This window comes from Tenrec ecaudatus, chromosome 9 (genome assembly GCF_050624435.1).
Source record: "Tenrec ecaudatus isolate mTenEca1 chromosome 9, mTenEca1.hap1, whole genome shotgun sequence".
Classification (NCBI taxonomy): Eukaryota; Metazoa; Chordata; class Mammalia; order Afrosoricida; family Tenrecidae; genus Tenrec; species Tenrec ecaudatus.
In genome coordinates this window covers 63383345-63399998 of record NC_134538.1, presented here as the reverse complement: position 1 = coordinate 63399998, position 16654 = coordinate 63383345, and the positions used below count along the sequence as shown (strand labels likewise).

Sequence of the window (16654 nt, the reverse complement as noted above, 5' to 3'; positions counted from 1 at the left end):
AACAGCAATTCAGGAGACTAGCTAGGAGACTTCGTGGGCAGTGAACTTATTGTAGAGGGGTAGGGCAATTCAGAAAAGCAGGGGGAGGAAGCTTGTACAACTTAAAGCATAGACTAAGTGTCATGGAATTCAACATGTAGACACAATTGGATTGGTTCATTTTCTGCAATGTATCATCGTGAAAACAACAATCAATTGTGTGAAATAAATGATCAGAAGCCTGTAGGATCTGTCTGTGAGTGCAGCAGGTTCCTTTCTGTCTTTGGAACATGCCCCTGCAGCTCATCTCAAATATTCAATCAAGGTGTAAGGAAGCTTGTTTCAGTTTCTGGAAAATATTCCCCGTGGTGATGCTAGCTTACATGACGTTGTTCATAAACTAGTGCATCGCTTATGCTTAAGCAGAATTGAAAGGCACTTTAAACAATGTATGAGATATTGGCAGTTCTGTGGCTTAATTCTCACCTGCCTGGGTTCACTTCCTAGCCGATGCGCTTCATGTGCAGCTAATGGCTGTCTGGTATTGGAGGTTTGCATGTTGCCGTGATGCTGCCTTGGTTTAAGCAGAGCATCTAGACGAATGCAGGTCAGGAAGAAGGACTTGGTGATATACTCACTAACATTAGCCAATGAAAGCCCTATCGGTCACAGCTGTTTGATGTGGATCTGATCTGCCCCCAAGGAGGGGATTGGCACAGAACCAGGCAGCCCTGTGTTCCCTTGTGCATGGAATAACATCAGTCACAGCCCTCACAAGGCTAAGACTGCGGAGCAGGAGAGAGAGAACAAGCCCAGTGCACTTTACAAACTCAGAGACGTTGATCCAGAGGCGACCGTGTTTTCGTCTTCTTTTTCCCTTCTTTAGTATAGATTTTCTTTTAAAAGGTACACATAGGCTGGGGAATTGATTCCTAGTCAATTCTTAAAGAATTTTCTTCCGCAAATATTTTATGCAACCCATGCAAAGGTAACTAGGAAGAGTTATTTGCTTTCAAATAAATACTCCGAATCAAGTCTAGGTAAAATCTTCTTAGACTGGAGAAGTCCCTGCAGAGTGCAAATGGTTAACAGCTGAGCTGCTAACCAGACGGTGGAGATTTAAATCCAACGGGACGTGCCTCAGAAGCAAAACCTGGTGGTCTGCCTCCAAAGAGCCAGTCAATGAATATGCTATTGAAAACTGTTCTACTCTGGGCACATGGAGCTGCCCAGTGTCAGATTCAACCTGCCACAGCTAGTCCTTAAAGGAGAGTGGAAACAGGATCATTACCTATTCTGGTTACTTAATTTGCTAACATATATGTTGAGCAATAATTGAAAATAAAATGCTTTAGCCTGCTGCTTTGTAAATATATGCTAGAATATCGAGAAACCATGTAACTATTGTGTTTTGAAGTTTCCCCAAATGGGAATAAAGCAAGAGAAACCTCCGAGTAAGCTTGTTAATACCATGCTCAGGATGCTCCCTAATACGAAGTTTCCTGGAAATCCTGACGCAATCATACAGATCAGAAGCAGGGGGATACAACAGCTTAACAATATGCTTTGCAAAAAGGAAACACATTATAATTACAACAGTAAACATCATTCTAAGGCCTAAGATTCTGCTTTAATAAGTACTTGCTTTAGGCAAATTGATTGAGAAATGCATTGTTTCTATTAGTAGTGACAAAGGGCCAATGATAATACAGCAAGTTTGTTTGGTAATTTCATGTACCCCCATCCCCACCAGCAAATTCTCTATTACTGAGAAAGACACAAGATTACTAGAGGCTTACTTTAATCAATAGTTGCCTGATGAAATCGCATCTCTGCTGCCTTTGTTGACCATAGCCACAGAAAGAACTGTGATTAAGTGTATCTCTATCACTATGGGAGCCTCAATGCCAGCACGTGTTTTTCTCATCTCCCCTGTACCTTCTGCTCATAGGTTTTTAAAAGCATTGGCGCCGATGAGACTGTACAAGAGCAAGGAAACCGGAGGTTGATCAGCTTCTCTCTCTCAGGTATGTTTTGCTCACTTGGAGATCTTGAAGAGGAGTATCAACCAGGAGCCATGAAGAAGGCTCTGGAAACTGTTCGCCTGGGATCATCTTTAACACTTAAACCAAAAGTATCTCCTGAAGCCTTCTTTAAACCAAACAATAAGTACAAATATGCTTGATACAATTAATGTATGGGTTGTTATAAGACCTGTAAAAGTACCCAAGAAAAATTATCTTAAAAAATAGCTTAACTTGTTTTGTAAAGAGTTTCTACCCTAAACCATGGGCTTCTAAAAATAATTCTGTGAGCTCAACTTGACAACAGCAATTGGAAAGGTTAGATTGATCTATAGTAAAGGTATGAGCCAGCATCAAACAGTCATCGATCGAGTTTGTCGAAACCAGGGTGAGATATAGTCAAGTAATCCAAATGGTCTACCCATAATCCCTTTTGTGATGTATGTTAAATTCTAGGCATTATGTTCATGGTTATAAACATATGTTGGAGGGAGTTTTCAGTGACAGTATTAAGGAGGGATGGATTCTAAGTCACTACCTTTGGGAGTGTGATCTGCTGAAAACCGAAAACCATATCACCTCTAAGAGTGCTATCTCAGAAGCAGCGGGAGAAAGAATTCCCTGGACCATGAAGGAAGAAGAGCCACCAGTGGAGCATGTTCAAGGTCACTGTTTGAAACAGTGAAGGGCAAGTCCAAAGACACCAGAGGCTGTGGCGCAGAGACCATAGAACTGAGCAAAAGTGCGAGGCTGGGACCAGGAGCCAAGGCAAGGAAACCATGCCTGTGACACAGAGCCACAGGAAGGCGTCCTGGCCCATGAGAGCAGAGGCCAAGGGGCCACATGCTTGAGAAGCCGACAACAAAAAAGAGAGGCTTAGCTGCTGGTATAGGAGATCTGTTGTGGACCAAGGACTGTTTACTGATCTTGACTGGTTGTACCTGTTAGTGTCCCTAAGAAACCCCCATCATTGAATTTTGTCTGTGAGTTCAGTGTGACCATTGCAGTGAATTACGGATCTCAGCACAAAAGTAGTGTCATGAGAGAAACAATTAGTGTCAGAATAGGATAAAAGAGGAGGGAGGGTCGAGGCATGTCTGACCCCTGCCTGGTGGCAATTGGTTGTGAGTTTGTGTGGAGTTGTGTTCTCCCTTGTGAAGCCACAGGAGGTCAGCGATAGCCCTGGTCCACGTATGGACCAGGTCACAGCACAATCAAAACGGTGTGCTTGCTCTTGTCTTGGGGAATTTTGTGCCTGGGCCCAAGAGTGCTGGAGCTCCTAGTAGCAACTCAACACCCAGATGTGACACACTAGAGAGGGCAGAGGGTCAGAATAGGGCTGTGCTCAGGACTGCCAAAGCCGAAGCATGTGGTAGTCCCATGACAGAGGGAGACCATTTTCCATGTGTGCCTTTACCATGCCAGTTCCTTGTGAAGCCAGTGACGAGAGAGAGAGTGCAGGTTCAGGCTCACACTGCCTCAATCTTGCAGGCTCCATCTCATCTGAACCATGGATTTGAGATCCTTCTGTGCCCATGTCTCTTGCCCAGGCAGCAGTATCTGCATCGGTGCAAGATTTAAATGGCCCAAGAGTGTCAACCTACTAGCTCAGACATGAGACAGAACACACAGGACTGCCGGGCACCAGCCTCCGTCACTTGAGTGGCCTTGCTGGCCCATGGCACACAAACCTGCTCACCTACTGGGTTAGAACCAGCCACCCTGGCAAGGTTTGTCTCTAGGGCAGAAATGCGGTTTCTCCTGCACTGGAGACAGTGGGTGGCAGTGCAGGGGAGGAATCCTGCTGCAGAGGGGCTGCTTTAAGGACTTGAGAGTAGTCTGATGAGGATGCCCTGCTGGAAACCAAACATCTTCATGAACAGGCACCAAGATGAAGACAGACCATCCAATCTACTTGACAAAAAACATTGAGACTGATGTCAGCAACATGCAGAAAATATTGGCACATTATGTTTATGAAAATTATGTATGGGAGGCTGCACAGTATGCACAGGTATATGCACATAAAATATGGAACATTGGGCCCCCCTGGACAATCAAGATAATCTCCCCCAAACAATATGATTTATTTAATTACTGCTACAAAATCCTGTTTGCCATATAAGGTAGTGTATTCACAAGTCTGAGGGATTAGGATATGGGCACATTTGGAAAGCCATGAGTCTATCTACTGTAGTCCAGGAAAGACTTAAAATCTACAAAATACAATCAAGGAATTAAGAGTGGAAATTGAAAGTAGAGACAAAGTAAACCAACTTGAGACATCTCAAGTTCATCTCCTAGAATGTGGACATGAAGGCAAATCACAAAACGAGTAAGGATGGAAGATACAATGGACAACACATACAAAGTCAACGTGGACAAATGATATTTTTGAAGAAAAAAATCATAATTGAACAAAAATAATAGAAGAACACTTTTCTAAACTGAAGATCATTGTGAGTTTTCAAACTAAAGAAGAACATCAGGTACTAAGGGAGGGGGGAGGATGGTTGTGAAACAGCCAATACTTTGATAAAGCCTTAAAAAGTAAAACAAAAACTTTTAAGTAGAACCACCACAGACATATGCCGTATATACTTGAGTATAAGCCGATCCGAATATCAGTTGAGGCACCTAATTTTACCATAAAACTGCCTTAAGATGTGCTGGAAAACTCAGGTTATACTCGAGTACATACGATCAGCTGAAAACCACGCTACTGACAAAAGAATAAACCTCATGCTAAGATCAGACTGGGTCTTTTGGTTGTTGTTATTTGGTTTTGTTTTTTGGTAGGAAGTGCCAAAACAATGAAATAAAGTCTGCAAAATTTGAGGGTAGCATGCTTAAGCCTAAGATTTCTATGCCAACTTGAGAGTCATCTATGTGGAAAGGCGACAGAAACACATTTTCAACATTCTCATCTTGAAAAAATTGTGACCTGAAAGGTTGACTCCTCCAAAGTTAGAAAATTATAAATATTGGTATGCAGACTCGCAGATTAATTAAACCTTTGATTGTAATAGTTTTGCAACATTTTTAGTCCATGAAGCATATTCTTTAATAAGTGTCCAATTGAACTTGAATTGTGTAAACCTTTATAAAGAAAAATTTTTAAGGTTAAAAAAATTTACAAATTAAAATTTTAAAAGGACAATTATGAAAAGTGAACAAAGAAAACGATCCTTGAATCTTATCTGAAAGCCGTATATAGACATGTCCTCCAACCTACAGAGAAAGCAATTCAAGATGTTCAAGAATTGGAGACACTGTGATGTAAAGGAACTAGTTCTTATTTATCAAGAAATTACCACATATATTACAGAATTGCCTTCCCTGGAAAGCTTCAAGAATAGGAGAGACATATCAAAGCAAGATTGCTTATGCTAATGCTTCACTTCTCATATTTGTATTTATTGAGGGTAGTACCATTTCTGAGGAAGTACTCTCCATTTAACTTTTAGTGATTTACATTTTAAAAATATAACCTTTAAGAAAAATAGAAATATTGATAAAGATTAAGGTACAAACATATTTTAGATAGCATAGCACTGAAAATTAAAGAACAGTTCAATAAATGACAACAGAGCCATTTTAAAAACCAGTCCCCCCAAAATAAATAAATAAGTAAATAAAACACAGTCCCTTTTTCTTCTATGTTTAAAAACATTTTAATAAGTGTGCATTATGCCTATATCATCAGAACAAAAATTATTGCCAGCAAAAATGATGGAAAATAAGTATTTTCCCATCAATGTATCACTTATTTTTGGAAAAGCACAAAACTCGTGGTTTCTTATAGATTTTGATCCCATATTAAAGAAACAAATTCTCATATTAAAGAAATTGAGACCTGAGAAAGTTTGAATGACTTATTCAAGGTCACCGAGTCACAGAGTCACTATATGGACTCCCGGATTCATTAAACCTTTCATGGCAGCAGTTTTCAGGCATTCTTTTAACTCCATGATTCAAAGATTTTTTAAGTACCCAAATAAATCTTGAATATAAACCCTTAAAATATGAATATGTAAGCCTCTAAAAGGGCACAACAGAAGACTCAGGTAAAATGCAGAAATGCGTGTTTTTGAGTAGGAAACCACACACGTTCAATAGGAAGAACATATTCTGGAGTGCAGAGTCTCGGGATTAGAACAACGCTCTTTCTCTCCAGACCACTCTATCAATTCAAAGAATTTCCCATCCAAATTCTAAATTTTGAGAAGGGGTGTTAGAGAGTTAATAAGATTTATCAGGAGTGATAGAGCAAAATGTTACTTTTCTTTGTTGGAAAAAGATATGAAGAGTGATTTGATTTTCTAGGTGTTAAACATCTGACGAAGATGTGTTGATGTGGACACAGACACCTTTAATGGATTAGAAGAAGGTGTAGGGAATAACCATTTCTAATTGAGAAGTCAACTATATATTTTTTTATTAAAAGGCAAGGTATCATTGTTTATAAGTTCAAATTTTGGAACCAAAGACATAAACTCAAACCTCACCTTTGACAATGGCCAACTCTGAAGATCTGAGCAGGATTACTTAACTGTAAACCTCCATTTTCTCTTCCTCGGAATAAAGATGTAATTTCTACTTGATAGAATCTGTGGTGAGGATTAAACCAGATATTTCAAAGTGCTGACAATGGCTCCCAGACCTTAGTAGCTAGCCAATAATTGGCAAGTAGAGGTGGCAGAGTGTTCATATCAGTTTACAATGAATGCATTGTATCGGCCTAGCACACTCTGAATTGGGGTCCTCAAGACAACCCCAAGTTGCATGATTAGGAGAGCTCACAGGATCCAGCCGACCGTTGTGCTCACAGCTATGTTGCACAGTAAAAGGATACTAAGCACAATACGCACAGGGTACAGGTGTGTTGGACAAAGTCTGGAGGAAACCATACATGTTTCCAAGGGTCCTCTCCCAAATGGAGTCACACAGGACACACTTAATTTTTCCAGTAACAATTTGTGACAACACACATGAAAAGTTGTCTGCTAGTGAAACTTCCTACAGGCTCAGTGCCCCAGGTTTACTGAGGGTTAGTCAGGCATTGAACTGTGCATGGAAAGGTTGGAAGTTCAAACTCACCAGCCACTCCTCAGGGGTAAAGATGAGGCTCTCTGTTCCAATAGAGATTTGCAGTCTCAGCAACTCCATATAGGGTTGTTTCGAGTTGGAATCAATTTGATGGCAGTGGGTTTGGGTTTGGGGCTTAGTCATATGGTCACCTGTGCCTTGCATATAGCAAAATCCCTATGGCCCAAAAAGAAAGCAGACATTCAGCACAAACCACATGGTGCACACAGTTTGGGCAGTTCTTGAGATAGGCAAAACCGTCCTGAAAACTGTGTTCCCAGCCACTCACTAACGGTGACCCTTATCAGCAGGTCTTTCTATGGATAGTATTCTCAAATGGCTGTCAACTCTTCTGCACACACAACTGTGGGTGTAACTTCAGTGTTGTAACGTTCTATAATGATTGTTGGACTTTGTACACTCGTCTACCCATTGTATCAATCTCTTGTCATATAGAAGGGAAAGAATCATTGCAGTATGAAGATGGTCCTGAACCAAGCCAAAATAAGCTTTACATATACTCACATAAAAATGAATGCTTCATCAGTGAACAAGTTACTTAAACGCCTCATGCTTTATACAGTGGTGGAGCAAGCAAGGTAGCATTGCTTATGTCTTTCACTTATGCATGATGATAGTTTGGGGAAGAGACTTAAATAGAAGCACTTTAAAGTCTATTCCTTGATGTCATATGTTTCCAATAAACATAAAAGAAATTCAAATGATCCCAGACTACAAATACCCGTCTACCATACACTGTCTTATTCTCTTTCATTCACAGCATAGAGACTGGGCATGATCAGGTGACTGAAATAAAAGGAACAGCTGAGCTTTAGCAGTCTTGTCCTCTCAGACAGCTTGGCTCCTCCAGCTCTCCTCACTGACACGCCCTTAGTGCTTGGAGTCCATGGGTGCTGGCTTTTCTTTCCCCACTGCCCTGACTTTTTGCTCTATTTACCTTCTTCTTTTCCCTATATTTTCCCCAATTTTTTTCTCTCCTGCTCAATTAAGATCATAGTCATTGTGCAACTATAGTCCCCGCATTACTTATGGCTCTACTTCCCAAAGGGATTCTGCGCACCATCCCAATGAAATTTCAGTTGCATTCTCTCTCTGGATCCACTCACCTTTCCTGAGGTGACCCTTAGCGTCTCGCATCCCATCTTCATTGAAACTTTGGAGAAACACTGGAAGCCCTTTCACAAATAGTACAGTCACACCAGCACCGGCAGGATTGGCTTCTCATCAAAGCACAATCTGAGATATGCCAGGGCTTGCTCCCCCAGGAAAAGGATATCATGCCTGGCAAAATAGAGCATCTGCGAAAAAGAGTGAGCCTCTTAATGAGGTGGTTGGCGCAGTCACTGCAGCACTGGGAGCACACACAACAATGGTGAGACTGGCACAGGACTGGGCAGTGGTCTGCTCTGTTGTACAAAAGGTCACTAGAGTCGGAACCGACTCAACAGCACCTCACAACAATAACAACCGTACACACTCCGCGTAGTTCTTCTGCAGAGAATGGGTCTGTGTTCGTAATGCTGTGGAAAACAGTCCCTGAAGAGGAACATGGTGCTTGTGAAGTGGAGGGACAGCAAACAAGAGAGAGGCCTTCAGTGAGATGGACTGACCCAGTGGGTGCTACAATACGCTCACAGACAGCACCCATTGTGAGGATGGGAACAGACGAGGCGTGTTTCGTTCTGTTGTGCATCGGGTGGCTGGATCAGACCGCACATGATAGCACCTCGGAGACGATGAGGAACAGGTCCATCGATTAAAGGATTTTCCATGTTGTCAGTAGGCTTTTCTTGTGGAAAATTCAATTGATCTTTAGTCTAGCTAAAATGCTTTTTTTTTTCTCTTTCAGATTTCCAGGCCATGGGGCTGAAGAAAGGGATGTTTTTCAACCCCGACCCTTATCTGAAAATTTCCATCCAGCCCGGGAAGCACAGTATCTTCCCTGCCCTTCCGCACCATGGACAGGAGAGGAGATCCAAGATCATAGGCAACACGGTGAACCCCATCTGGCAGGCAGAGGTGAGCAGCAGGGCCTTATAAAGTAGCACGGGTAACAGAGTAGAGGAACCTTGGAGAAAACCTGTGTGGTTATGAACCAGCACATGGGCTGGTCCCTCATGGCATTGGGTCCCAAACACATCTGCCAATCCATGTTTCTCTTGGTGTCAGAGGGAGCCTTGCTCTGAGTTTCAACTTGTAGGGATCTGTCCCACAGAGAGCTACCAGGAAATGGTTCAGCACAGCTGCACGCTGTAGCCCTAATAGTAGACTCTTCATATGGCTCAGAGGAAGGCAATGGTGGGTCAGTGATAGAATTCTGGCCTCCCATGAGTCAAGAGCAGGGATATGCAGAAGACTTGAGCTGGATTCCTGGCCAGTGAACCCCACTCACAATTTCTATTCATCCATCAGCGAAGCCTTACATGATGGTATCATGTGAAATCAGCTTCAGCAGACCATCTGGACTGATAGACTAGGAAGAAAGGCCTGGAAATCGACTTCTAAAAGAATCCAACAAAAACCCTGAGTATGGATCCCAATGATCCAATCCACAGCCAATCGTGGAGGATAGAGGAGGCTCAGACTGCTTAATTTGTCATTCATAGGCTCTCCACTGAGCGGCAGCTAACAACGCCGCCCGATTCGGAACCTACACCTTCAAGCACTTTGGTTGGTTTTTCTGTCACTCTGTGGGAGAAGAAAGAAAGGTGTTTTGAGCTGAACATTTCCGGTTCTCCACAGCTCTTCTCACAGCATGTGGTCATTAAGCAAGAGAGCCACAAGTTCTAGGCCAGTTACACCAACAAAGCCTTGGGCTATCCCTGAGTGCGCATATACTATTTAAATTTAAAAGATTTGTCCACCCCCTCTTCATGGTTTTCCCAGTGTCAGAAAGTTTGCTAGATCATGGAATCGTTTGCGTTTTTTTGTCTAATAAAGCCCCTTCTTCATTCCTAAAGGCGTCTCCTTTGCCTACCAGGGACTCAAAGATCCTCCCACAAAACCATGATCAGGTTCGACCTCACAGTGACTCAGCTTTCATTTAGGGGTCATCGCAGAAGTGTCTCCGGGTCCTGTTTGGCTGCCTAGCTCATAGGCTTCCCCTTGACCATGTAAACCTACATGGTATGTTTGCAGGGCTGGGCGGGCCGCGTGGGCCAAGAGAGGGAAGATCGTACCGGTGAGGGGGTTGAAAGTAAAGCTCTTCAGCCACACTAACTTTGGTTCTTATTCCAGCCCAGCAAGTTACTAGCTGTGAAAGTTTGAGTATCAGATTGTCCTCCTTATCCAGCTGTTAATGAAGAAAATCTGCAGCTCCTACTCCGGCCAAATACTTTATTATTCAGGATAAATAATCCGGAGGCAGTACTTTCAAGCATCCTTGACAAAATAAAATGTAATTAGATATGCAGGGCAACCACCTGTCTCACTGTCTCTTAAATCATGCCACCTCCTTCCTTGGTTTAATTCAACCTCCCCGGCTTTCCAGATTAATTCTATTAGTACTTCTATTATTACGTCCAAGTGGACCTAAGAGAAACTGACTTACATTTAAATTTTCTGCTCACTTTCATTAACAGCAGGTTCCACAGCACCGTGGATGCTCCTAGCATGGAATAATGAGGCAGAAATGATCTGTTTCTTCCATCCGGGCTAGTCTCACCAATTATTTCCAGACTCCTCTCTGTGTTCTGAGGATAATACAAGATTCTACAGAAATGTATAGAGTCTGAAAAAGCTTCCTTCTTCGGAACAATTTTAGAGCAACTTGTTATAAGACATTTAGTCACCAAGGCTATGTCTCAGAGAAAAGTTATGACATCCAGCACATTCTATACGCGCCCCCCCCCCATTAAGTTCTAAAATTATTTCTGAATCTTTAGCTCAGGCTTCCTTGCTCATGCAGAGCCCTAGCAAGTCCTTACTGGAGCTCCACCCTCCACCTGCTCCTTTCTCCCCAACGCATTTGATGGTCCGGGGTCTAAAGAAGACTCCTTGAATCGCTGCCTCATAGCACTCTCAGACTGAGCGTAACGAATCCCTCCAGCTTTCACAACGAGTAACTGGGTGCACAGGGGTGTGAACCAAGGTCTGTGTGACTGAAACATACTAACTTACTCCCAACCTCTAATTCTGCCCTCCAGTGCCTACTGCAGGACTCCTGTGCAGAGCATCCCGGGCCTCCTGGGATCCTGGTATTGTCAACCACCATCGGAGCTGGCTGTGCCTTTGGCTCTAAGCATGGCGAGCCTGTCAGCTGGCCATTTCTTTACAGAAGTCAGAGAGAAGCAGTCCTGGCCCTGCTGAGTACTGCCACCAGGGACCCAGGATCTTGCCTCAAACCCAGCCGTTATGCGAGAGGAAAGCAGAAAGACCAAAGGGGATTTCTTCTAGCAGGGTTTTCCTTTTTCAGTCTAGAAGAAAAACCATTCCTAGCAAATGCCCTATTTCCTGTCTCATGATTCTCCTGTCTAGGAACAGTGGGAGCTTCCCTGTCCTTCCTCTATAAAACGGGAAGGCAGTGGACACCGTCGCTGAAATGGCTGTTAAAGAAGCCGGTTTACAGGGTCCGCTGTGACCTTCAACTTCACTTCCTATCACTTCCAAGCTCAACCCTTCTCTTCTGACTGCTCCCAGCCGCTGCTCTCCCCAGATGCCCTTGTGCGTTCACATGTGCTTTTCCCAAAAACCCACTAGCAACTCCTAGACATCCATCCAATCTCAGCTAAAATAAGCACTACCTGACATGCAGCGGTTGTTATTACTAGATGCCACTATCCGTGACCCTACACACACACACACACACACACACACACACACACACACACACACACACGAAACACTGCCCAGGCCTGTGCCATCCCTACAGTTGTTGTTGTTTGAGCCCATGTTGCAGCCACTATTCAGTCCATTTTAATGAGGCCCTTCCTCCTTGTCTCTGCCCCTTCACTTAACCAAGCATGCTGTCGCTCCCAGTAATGAGTCCAAAGTATGTGAGAGGAAGTCTCTCCATCCTTGCTGCTTCTTTATTTTAGTGATAATTTTTTTAATCATTTCATTAGGGGCTCATACCACTCTTATCACAATCCATGCATACATCAATTGTTCAAAGCACATTTGCACATTCATTGCCCTCATCATTCTCAAAACATTTGCTCTCCACCCTAGCCTCTGGCATCAGCTCCTCATTTTTCCCCTCCCTCCCTGCTCCGACCTCCCTCGCAGCCATTGATAATTTATAAATTATTATTTTGTCATTCTTGCACTGATAATTTTTTTAATCTAATCATTTTATTGGGGTTTGTACAATTCTTATCACAATCCATACATAAATCCATTGTGTCAAGCATATTTATATATTTGTTGCCATCATCATTCTCAAAACATTTGCTTTCTGCTTGAGCCCTTGGTATCAACTCCTCATTTTTCCCCTCCTTCCCTATTCCCCCCTCCCTCATGAACCCTTAATAATTTATAAATTATTATTTTTTCATATCATATACTGCTCGATGTCTCCCTTCACCCACTTTTCTGTTGTCCACCCCCCTGGGGTAAGGTTATATGTAGATCCTTGTAATCAGTTCCTCCTTTCCACCCCACCGTCCCTTCACCCTCCCGGTAGCACCACTCTCACTACTGGTCCTGGAGGGATCATCCACCCTGGGTACCCTGTGTTTCCAGTTCCTATCTGTACCAGTGTACATCCTCTGGTCTAGCCAGATTTGTAAGATAGAATTGGGATCATGATAGTGGGGGGGTGGGGTGAGGAGAAGCATTTAAGTACTAGAGGAAAGTTGTATATTTCATCTTTGCTACACTGCACCCTGACTGTCTCATCTCTTCCCCATGACCCTTCTGCAAGGGATGTCCAGTTGCCTACAGATGGTTCTAGTGTCCCCAATCTGCACCCCCCTCAAGAGCATTCTGGCTATATGTCTTCCTGGACAGATTTGTTGCTTCTTTTGGCAGTCGATGATGCTTTCAATATTCTTCACCAGCATCCAAGGTCAATGTCTTGATTTTTCTTAGGTCTTCCTTTCACATGCATATGAGGCCATTGCAAATACCATGGCTTGGGTCAGGTGTACCTTAGTCCTCATGAAGAGCACTCCCTAATTCCCTGGGCTCCACAGTATGGACTTCCATCTTCCTTTCTCCAGCTTCTCTTTTGTTTGTGCATCTGTTTTTATTATGAGATTTTGAGATCTTCAAGGGAAGGAATCACATCCAATTCATCTTGATAGCTCAGTTCCTGGAACCTGCTAATTATAAGAAGCACTTACATTGCGTTCACTTTGCGACAGCATTCTAAATGCTTTACATAATTAATGCACTTAATCCTCACAGCACCCCTATACAATTAGTGCTATGAGTATCCTCACTTAAAGGGGAAACTAAGGCACAGGGAAGTTTCCCACAAGATCATCCAGCTAGCTGGTAAAGAGCAAGAGCAGCAGTTGAACCAGGTGATCTGTCTTCAAAGTCTGTTCTCCTACTTCTCATGGTGGGCACGCAATGACTATGTATTGCATGAGAAACTCTAGGAGAGACTGAAACACCAGTGATTTACATGGAAAACATCTGGGTGGGACAAAGGCTCAACGTTTTCTGTCATTCCACTGCAGACAAGGATTAAATCAAGACATAGAGTCATAATCTTCAGACCTTGGGGCGTTTTCAGTGGTTTCAAAACACCTGGAAACAGTATGATTAATTTCATTTATCATTGCCTATGAATATATTCTGGGAAAAAATATCCAGTGATTTATCAGATACTCAGAGTTATCATGAGAAGGCCCACTTCAGAGGGGGGGAAATTTAAAATCTAATGTGGAGTAATAAGGGCAAAGACTATTGTTGGGACATTTCAGTTGTTTTTTCTGGCTAATCATATAAACCCTTACCTCTGGAAGGTTAAGTCTGACAGGTACATGAGAAAGCGAAGTGAAGTTCACTTGGTTTTTCATGGTTGAGTCTCAATTCACTTAAAATGTTAATTGAATGTCTACTGTGCAATAGAAATAGCTGCTACTTGCAGGACACAAAGATCATGGGAACAATGGCAACAATACAACAAAATAAATAGTCTAATCAAGGTAGGAACCAAGTGTCCCTGGACTACAAAAGAGAGACCCCTTCAACCATCACAGACCATGGGTGAGTAGACGTGGGTCTGGACAGGTACAGAGACGTTTCTCAGGGAACAACACGAAGTATCAAGCATTTCACACAGCGCAGGGTCCTGCTGGAGGTGTGACGTGACTGGAGCTTGTGAGTGTATGAACAAGTGGTTAGGCTGGGCCGTGCCAGTCACACATGTGCCACTGTAGTTCCCTTAGTCTACAGTTAGGGAATGCCCAGCCCTCGGGCCATGTAAGCACAGCAAAATCATAAATACCAGCTAACGTTTCACAACTCTGCAAGGAGAGGTTCTAGCCATTACATTAGGTATGAGTTAATAAAATGTTGGACCGAATAATCGCAGGCTAATTTTGAAGTTGACCATTTTGTATGGCCCACAAATTATGTCATAAATATTCCGGGGCCCTTGGCAGGGAAACGGCTCCTTCCCCATGCCTTCTGAGAGGTAACTTGCCTACTGGGTTTCTGCACTTTACTGAGTGACAGGAAGATGTGCTGCTTCTTGGGATTCCCACAATGCTTACATTTCTCAGCCAGAAGCGAAGTGAGAACCACACTGCCCTACTTTCCATACTTAATGACTCAATAAAAGGAAAGCTCAATGAGAAATCATTTGAATATGCCTGCACTTAATAGCAAGAATAGCCCTCAATGGAAAGTTGAAGTGCTAGATTTATGTTTGTAATTAATGTAGCGTTAAAACCTTGTGTGATGCTTGCAAATGTATGCAAGCTCAAACCTGAAACAAATTTTTTAACTGATTTCAACAAGCTAAAGCTTAAAAAGATGAATGTTCCTATCTCAATTCTAAAATATGAAAGGGAAATTGAGAAGAATGCATCATAAGTATAATGCAAACTAAAATGAGAGAAAGACTTCCACACTGATTGATCAGTCTTGTCTTCTTCATTATGACTGTAATTAGAAACTGTTTCCACCCAGGGAGCACTCTCCTTGATATTCAGGTCTGTTTACTTTCCTGGGTAGATCTAATGAGCACTTAGGAGATTATAGTTACACAGAGAAAGAAGTTAAACAGAAACAGCCGCAATTAAAGCCTTACATTATATATTCAGAGAGATATGTAGAGAGTACACATAGACATCAAAAACAAAAACGAATGCACCAAACCAGTTGCCACTGATTCAGTAGTGACTCCATGGCAACATCACACGTATTAGAGCAAAAGTACACTCTCATGAAGTTCTCGTGGCTGCGGCATTTATGAGAAGATTGCCAGGCTTTTCTTCCAAGACATCTGTGAGTGAATTCAAAGCGTCAAGCTTTGGGTGAATGACCAAATACTTTAACCATTTGTGCCACGCAGCATCTCTCTAAATAACACATGGAATTCCAAAATTCTTAGAATGGTAAGTGGGTGGAACAAATATTAAAATCTAGCTAGTCAGCACCTCAGTTCCCCATCTCCCACCTCCAGCTCTGTTGGATTCATTCTCACCCATAAGCAAGCCATCGGTCTGCTGCAACCTGGTCTCAAGGGTCACAAAAGGCTGTGACTTTTCCATGGGTGAATCTGGTTGTAACCCAGTCTTTGCTGGTAAAAAAAAGATGAAGCAGGTCTTACCTCATGCAGCTTATGTCCTACTCTGAGAAAATGAGATGGGAGCAAAATAAATAAATTAACAAAATAATTTTAATGGGTGATAATCGCTTGTCAAGGATTGAACGGTGCCCTCTCCAAAGTACATGCTGGAATGCTAATCCCAACATCTAAGGAGGCAGTCCTATCTGGGAATAGGCTTTTCTTGGCTTTCTTAACGAGGCCATGTTGGACAAACCAAAGAAACAAACTCACTGACATCAGGAGGATTCTGACTCATAATGATCCTATATAGGATTTTGGAGACTGTACATTTGTTTTAAATCTTTTTATTGGATGCTCATATAGGTCTTATCACAATCCGTACATCCATACATCAGACAGCTCTTATCACAATCCATCCATCCATTGTGTGCAGCACATTTGTTGTCATTATTATTTTCAAAACATTTTCTTTCTACTTGAGCCCTTGGTATCAGCTCCTCATTTTTCTCTCCCCCACCTTCTCTCCATCATGACCCCTTGATCATTATAATTGTTTTCATGTCTTACACTGACCGTTGTCTCCCTTCACCCACTTTTCTGTTGTCTGTCCCCCTGGGAAGGGATTATATGTAGATCATTGTGATCAGTTTCCCCTTTCTCCCCACACCTTACCCTTACCCTTCTGTTATTGCTACTCTCATTATTGGTCCTGAGGGGTTCCCTGTGTTTCCAGCTCTTCTCTGTACCTGGATTCCTTGTGTTTCCAGCTCTTATCTGTACCCATGTACATGCTCTGGTCTAGCCGGATTTGTAAGGTAGAATTGGGTCATATTAGTGGATGGGAGGAAGCATT

General features: G+C 42.7%; 1 protein-coding gene across 1 annotated transcript in view; it reads left to right on the top strand.

Annotated features, from left to right (window-relative positions):
- The window catches only part of HECW1 (HECT, C2 and WW domain containing E3 ubiquitin protein ligase 1), a 246062-nt gene that overhangs the window by 70683 nt on the left and 158725 nt on the right, over positions 1-16654 (top strand). The window contains exons 4-5 of the mRNA XM_075557535.1: positions 1931-2006; positions 8962-9131. Coding sequence (XP_075413650.1) covers positions 1931-2006; positions 8962-9131 — 246 coding nt within the window. The remainder of the gene's footprint in view (positions 1-1930; positions 2007-8961; positions 9132-16654) is intronic.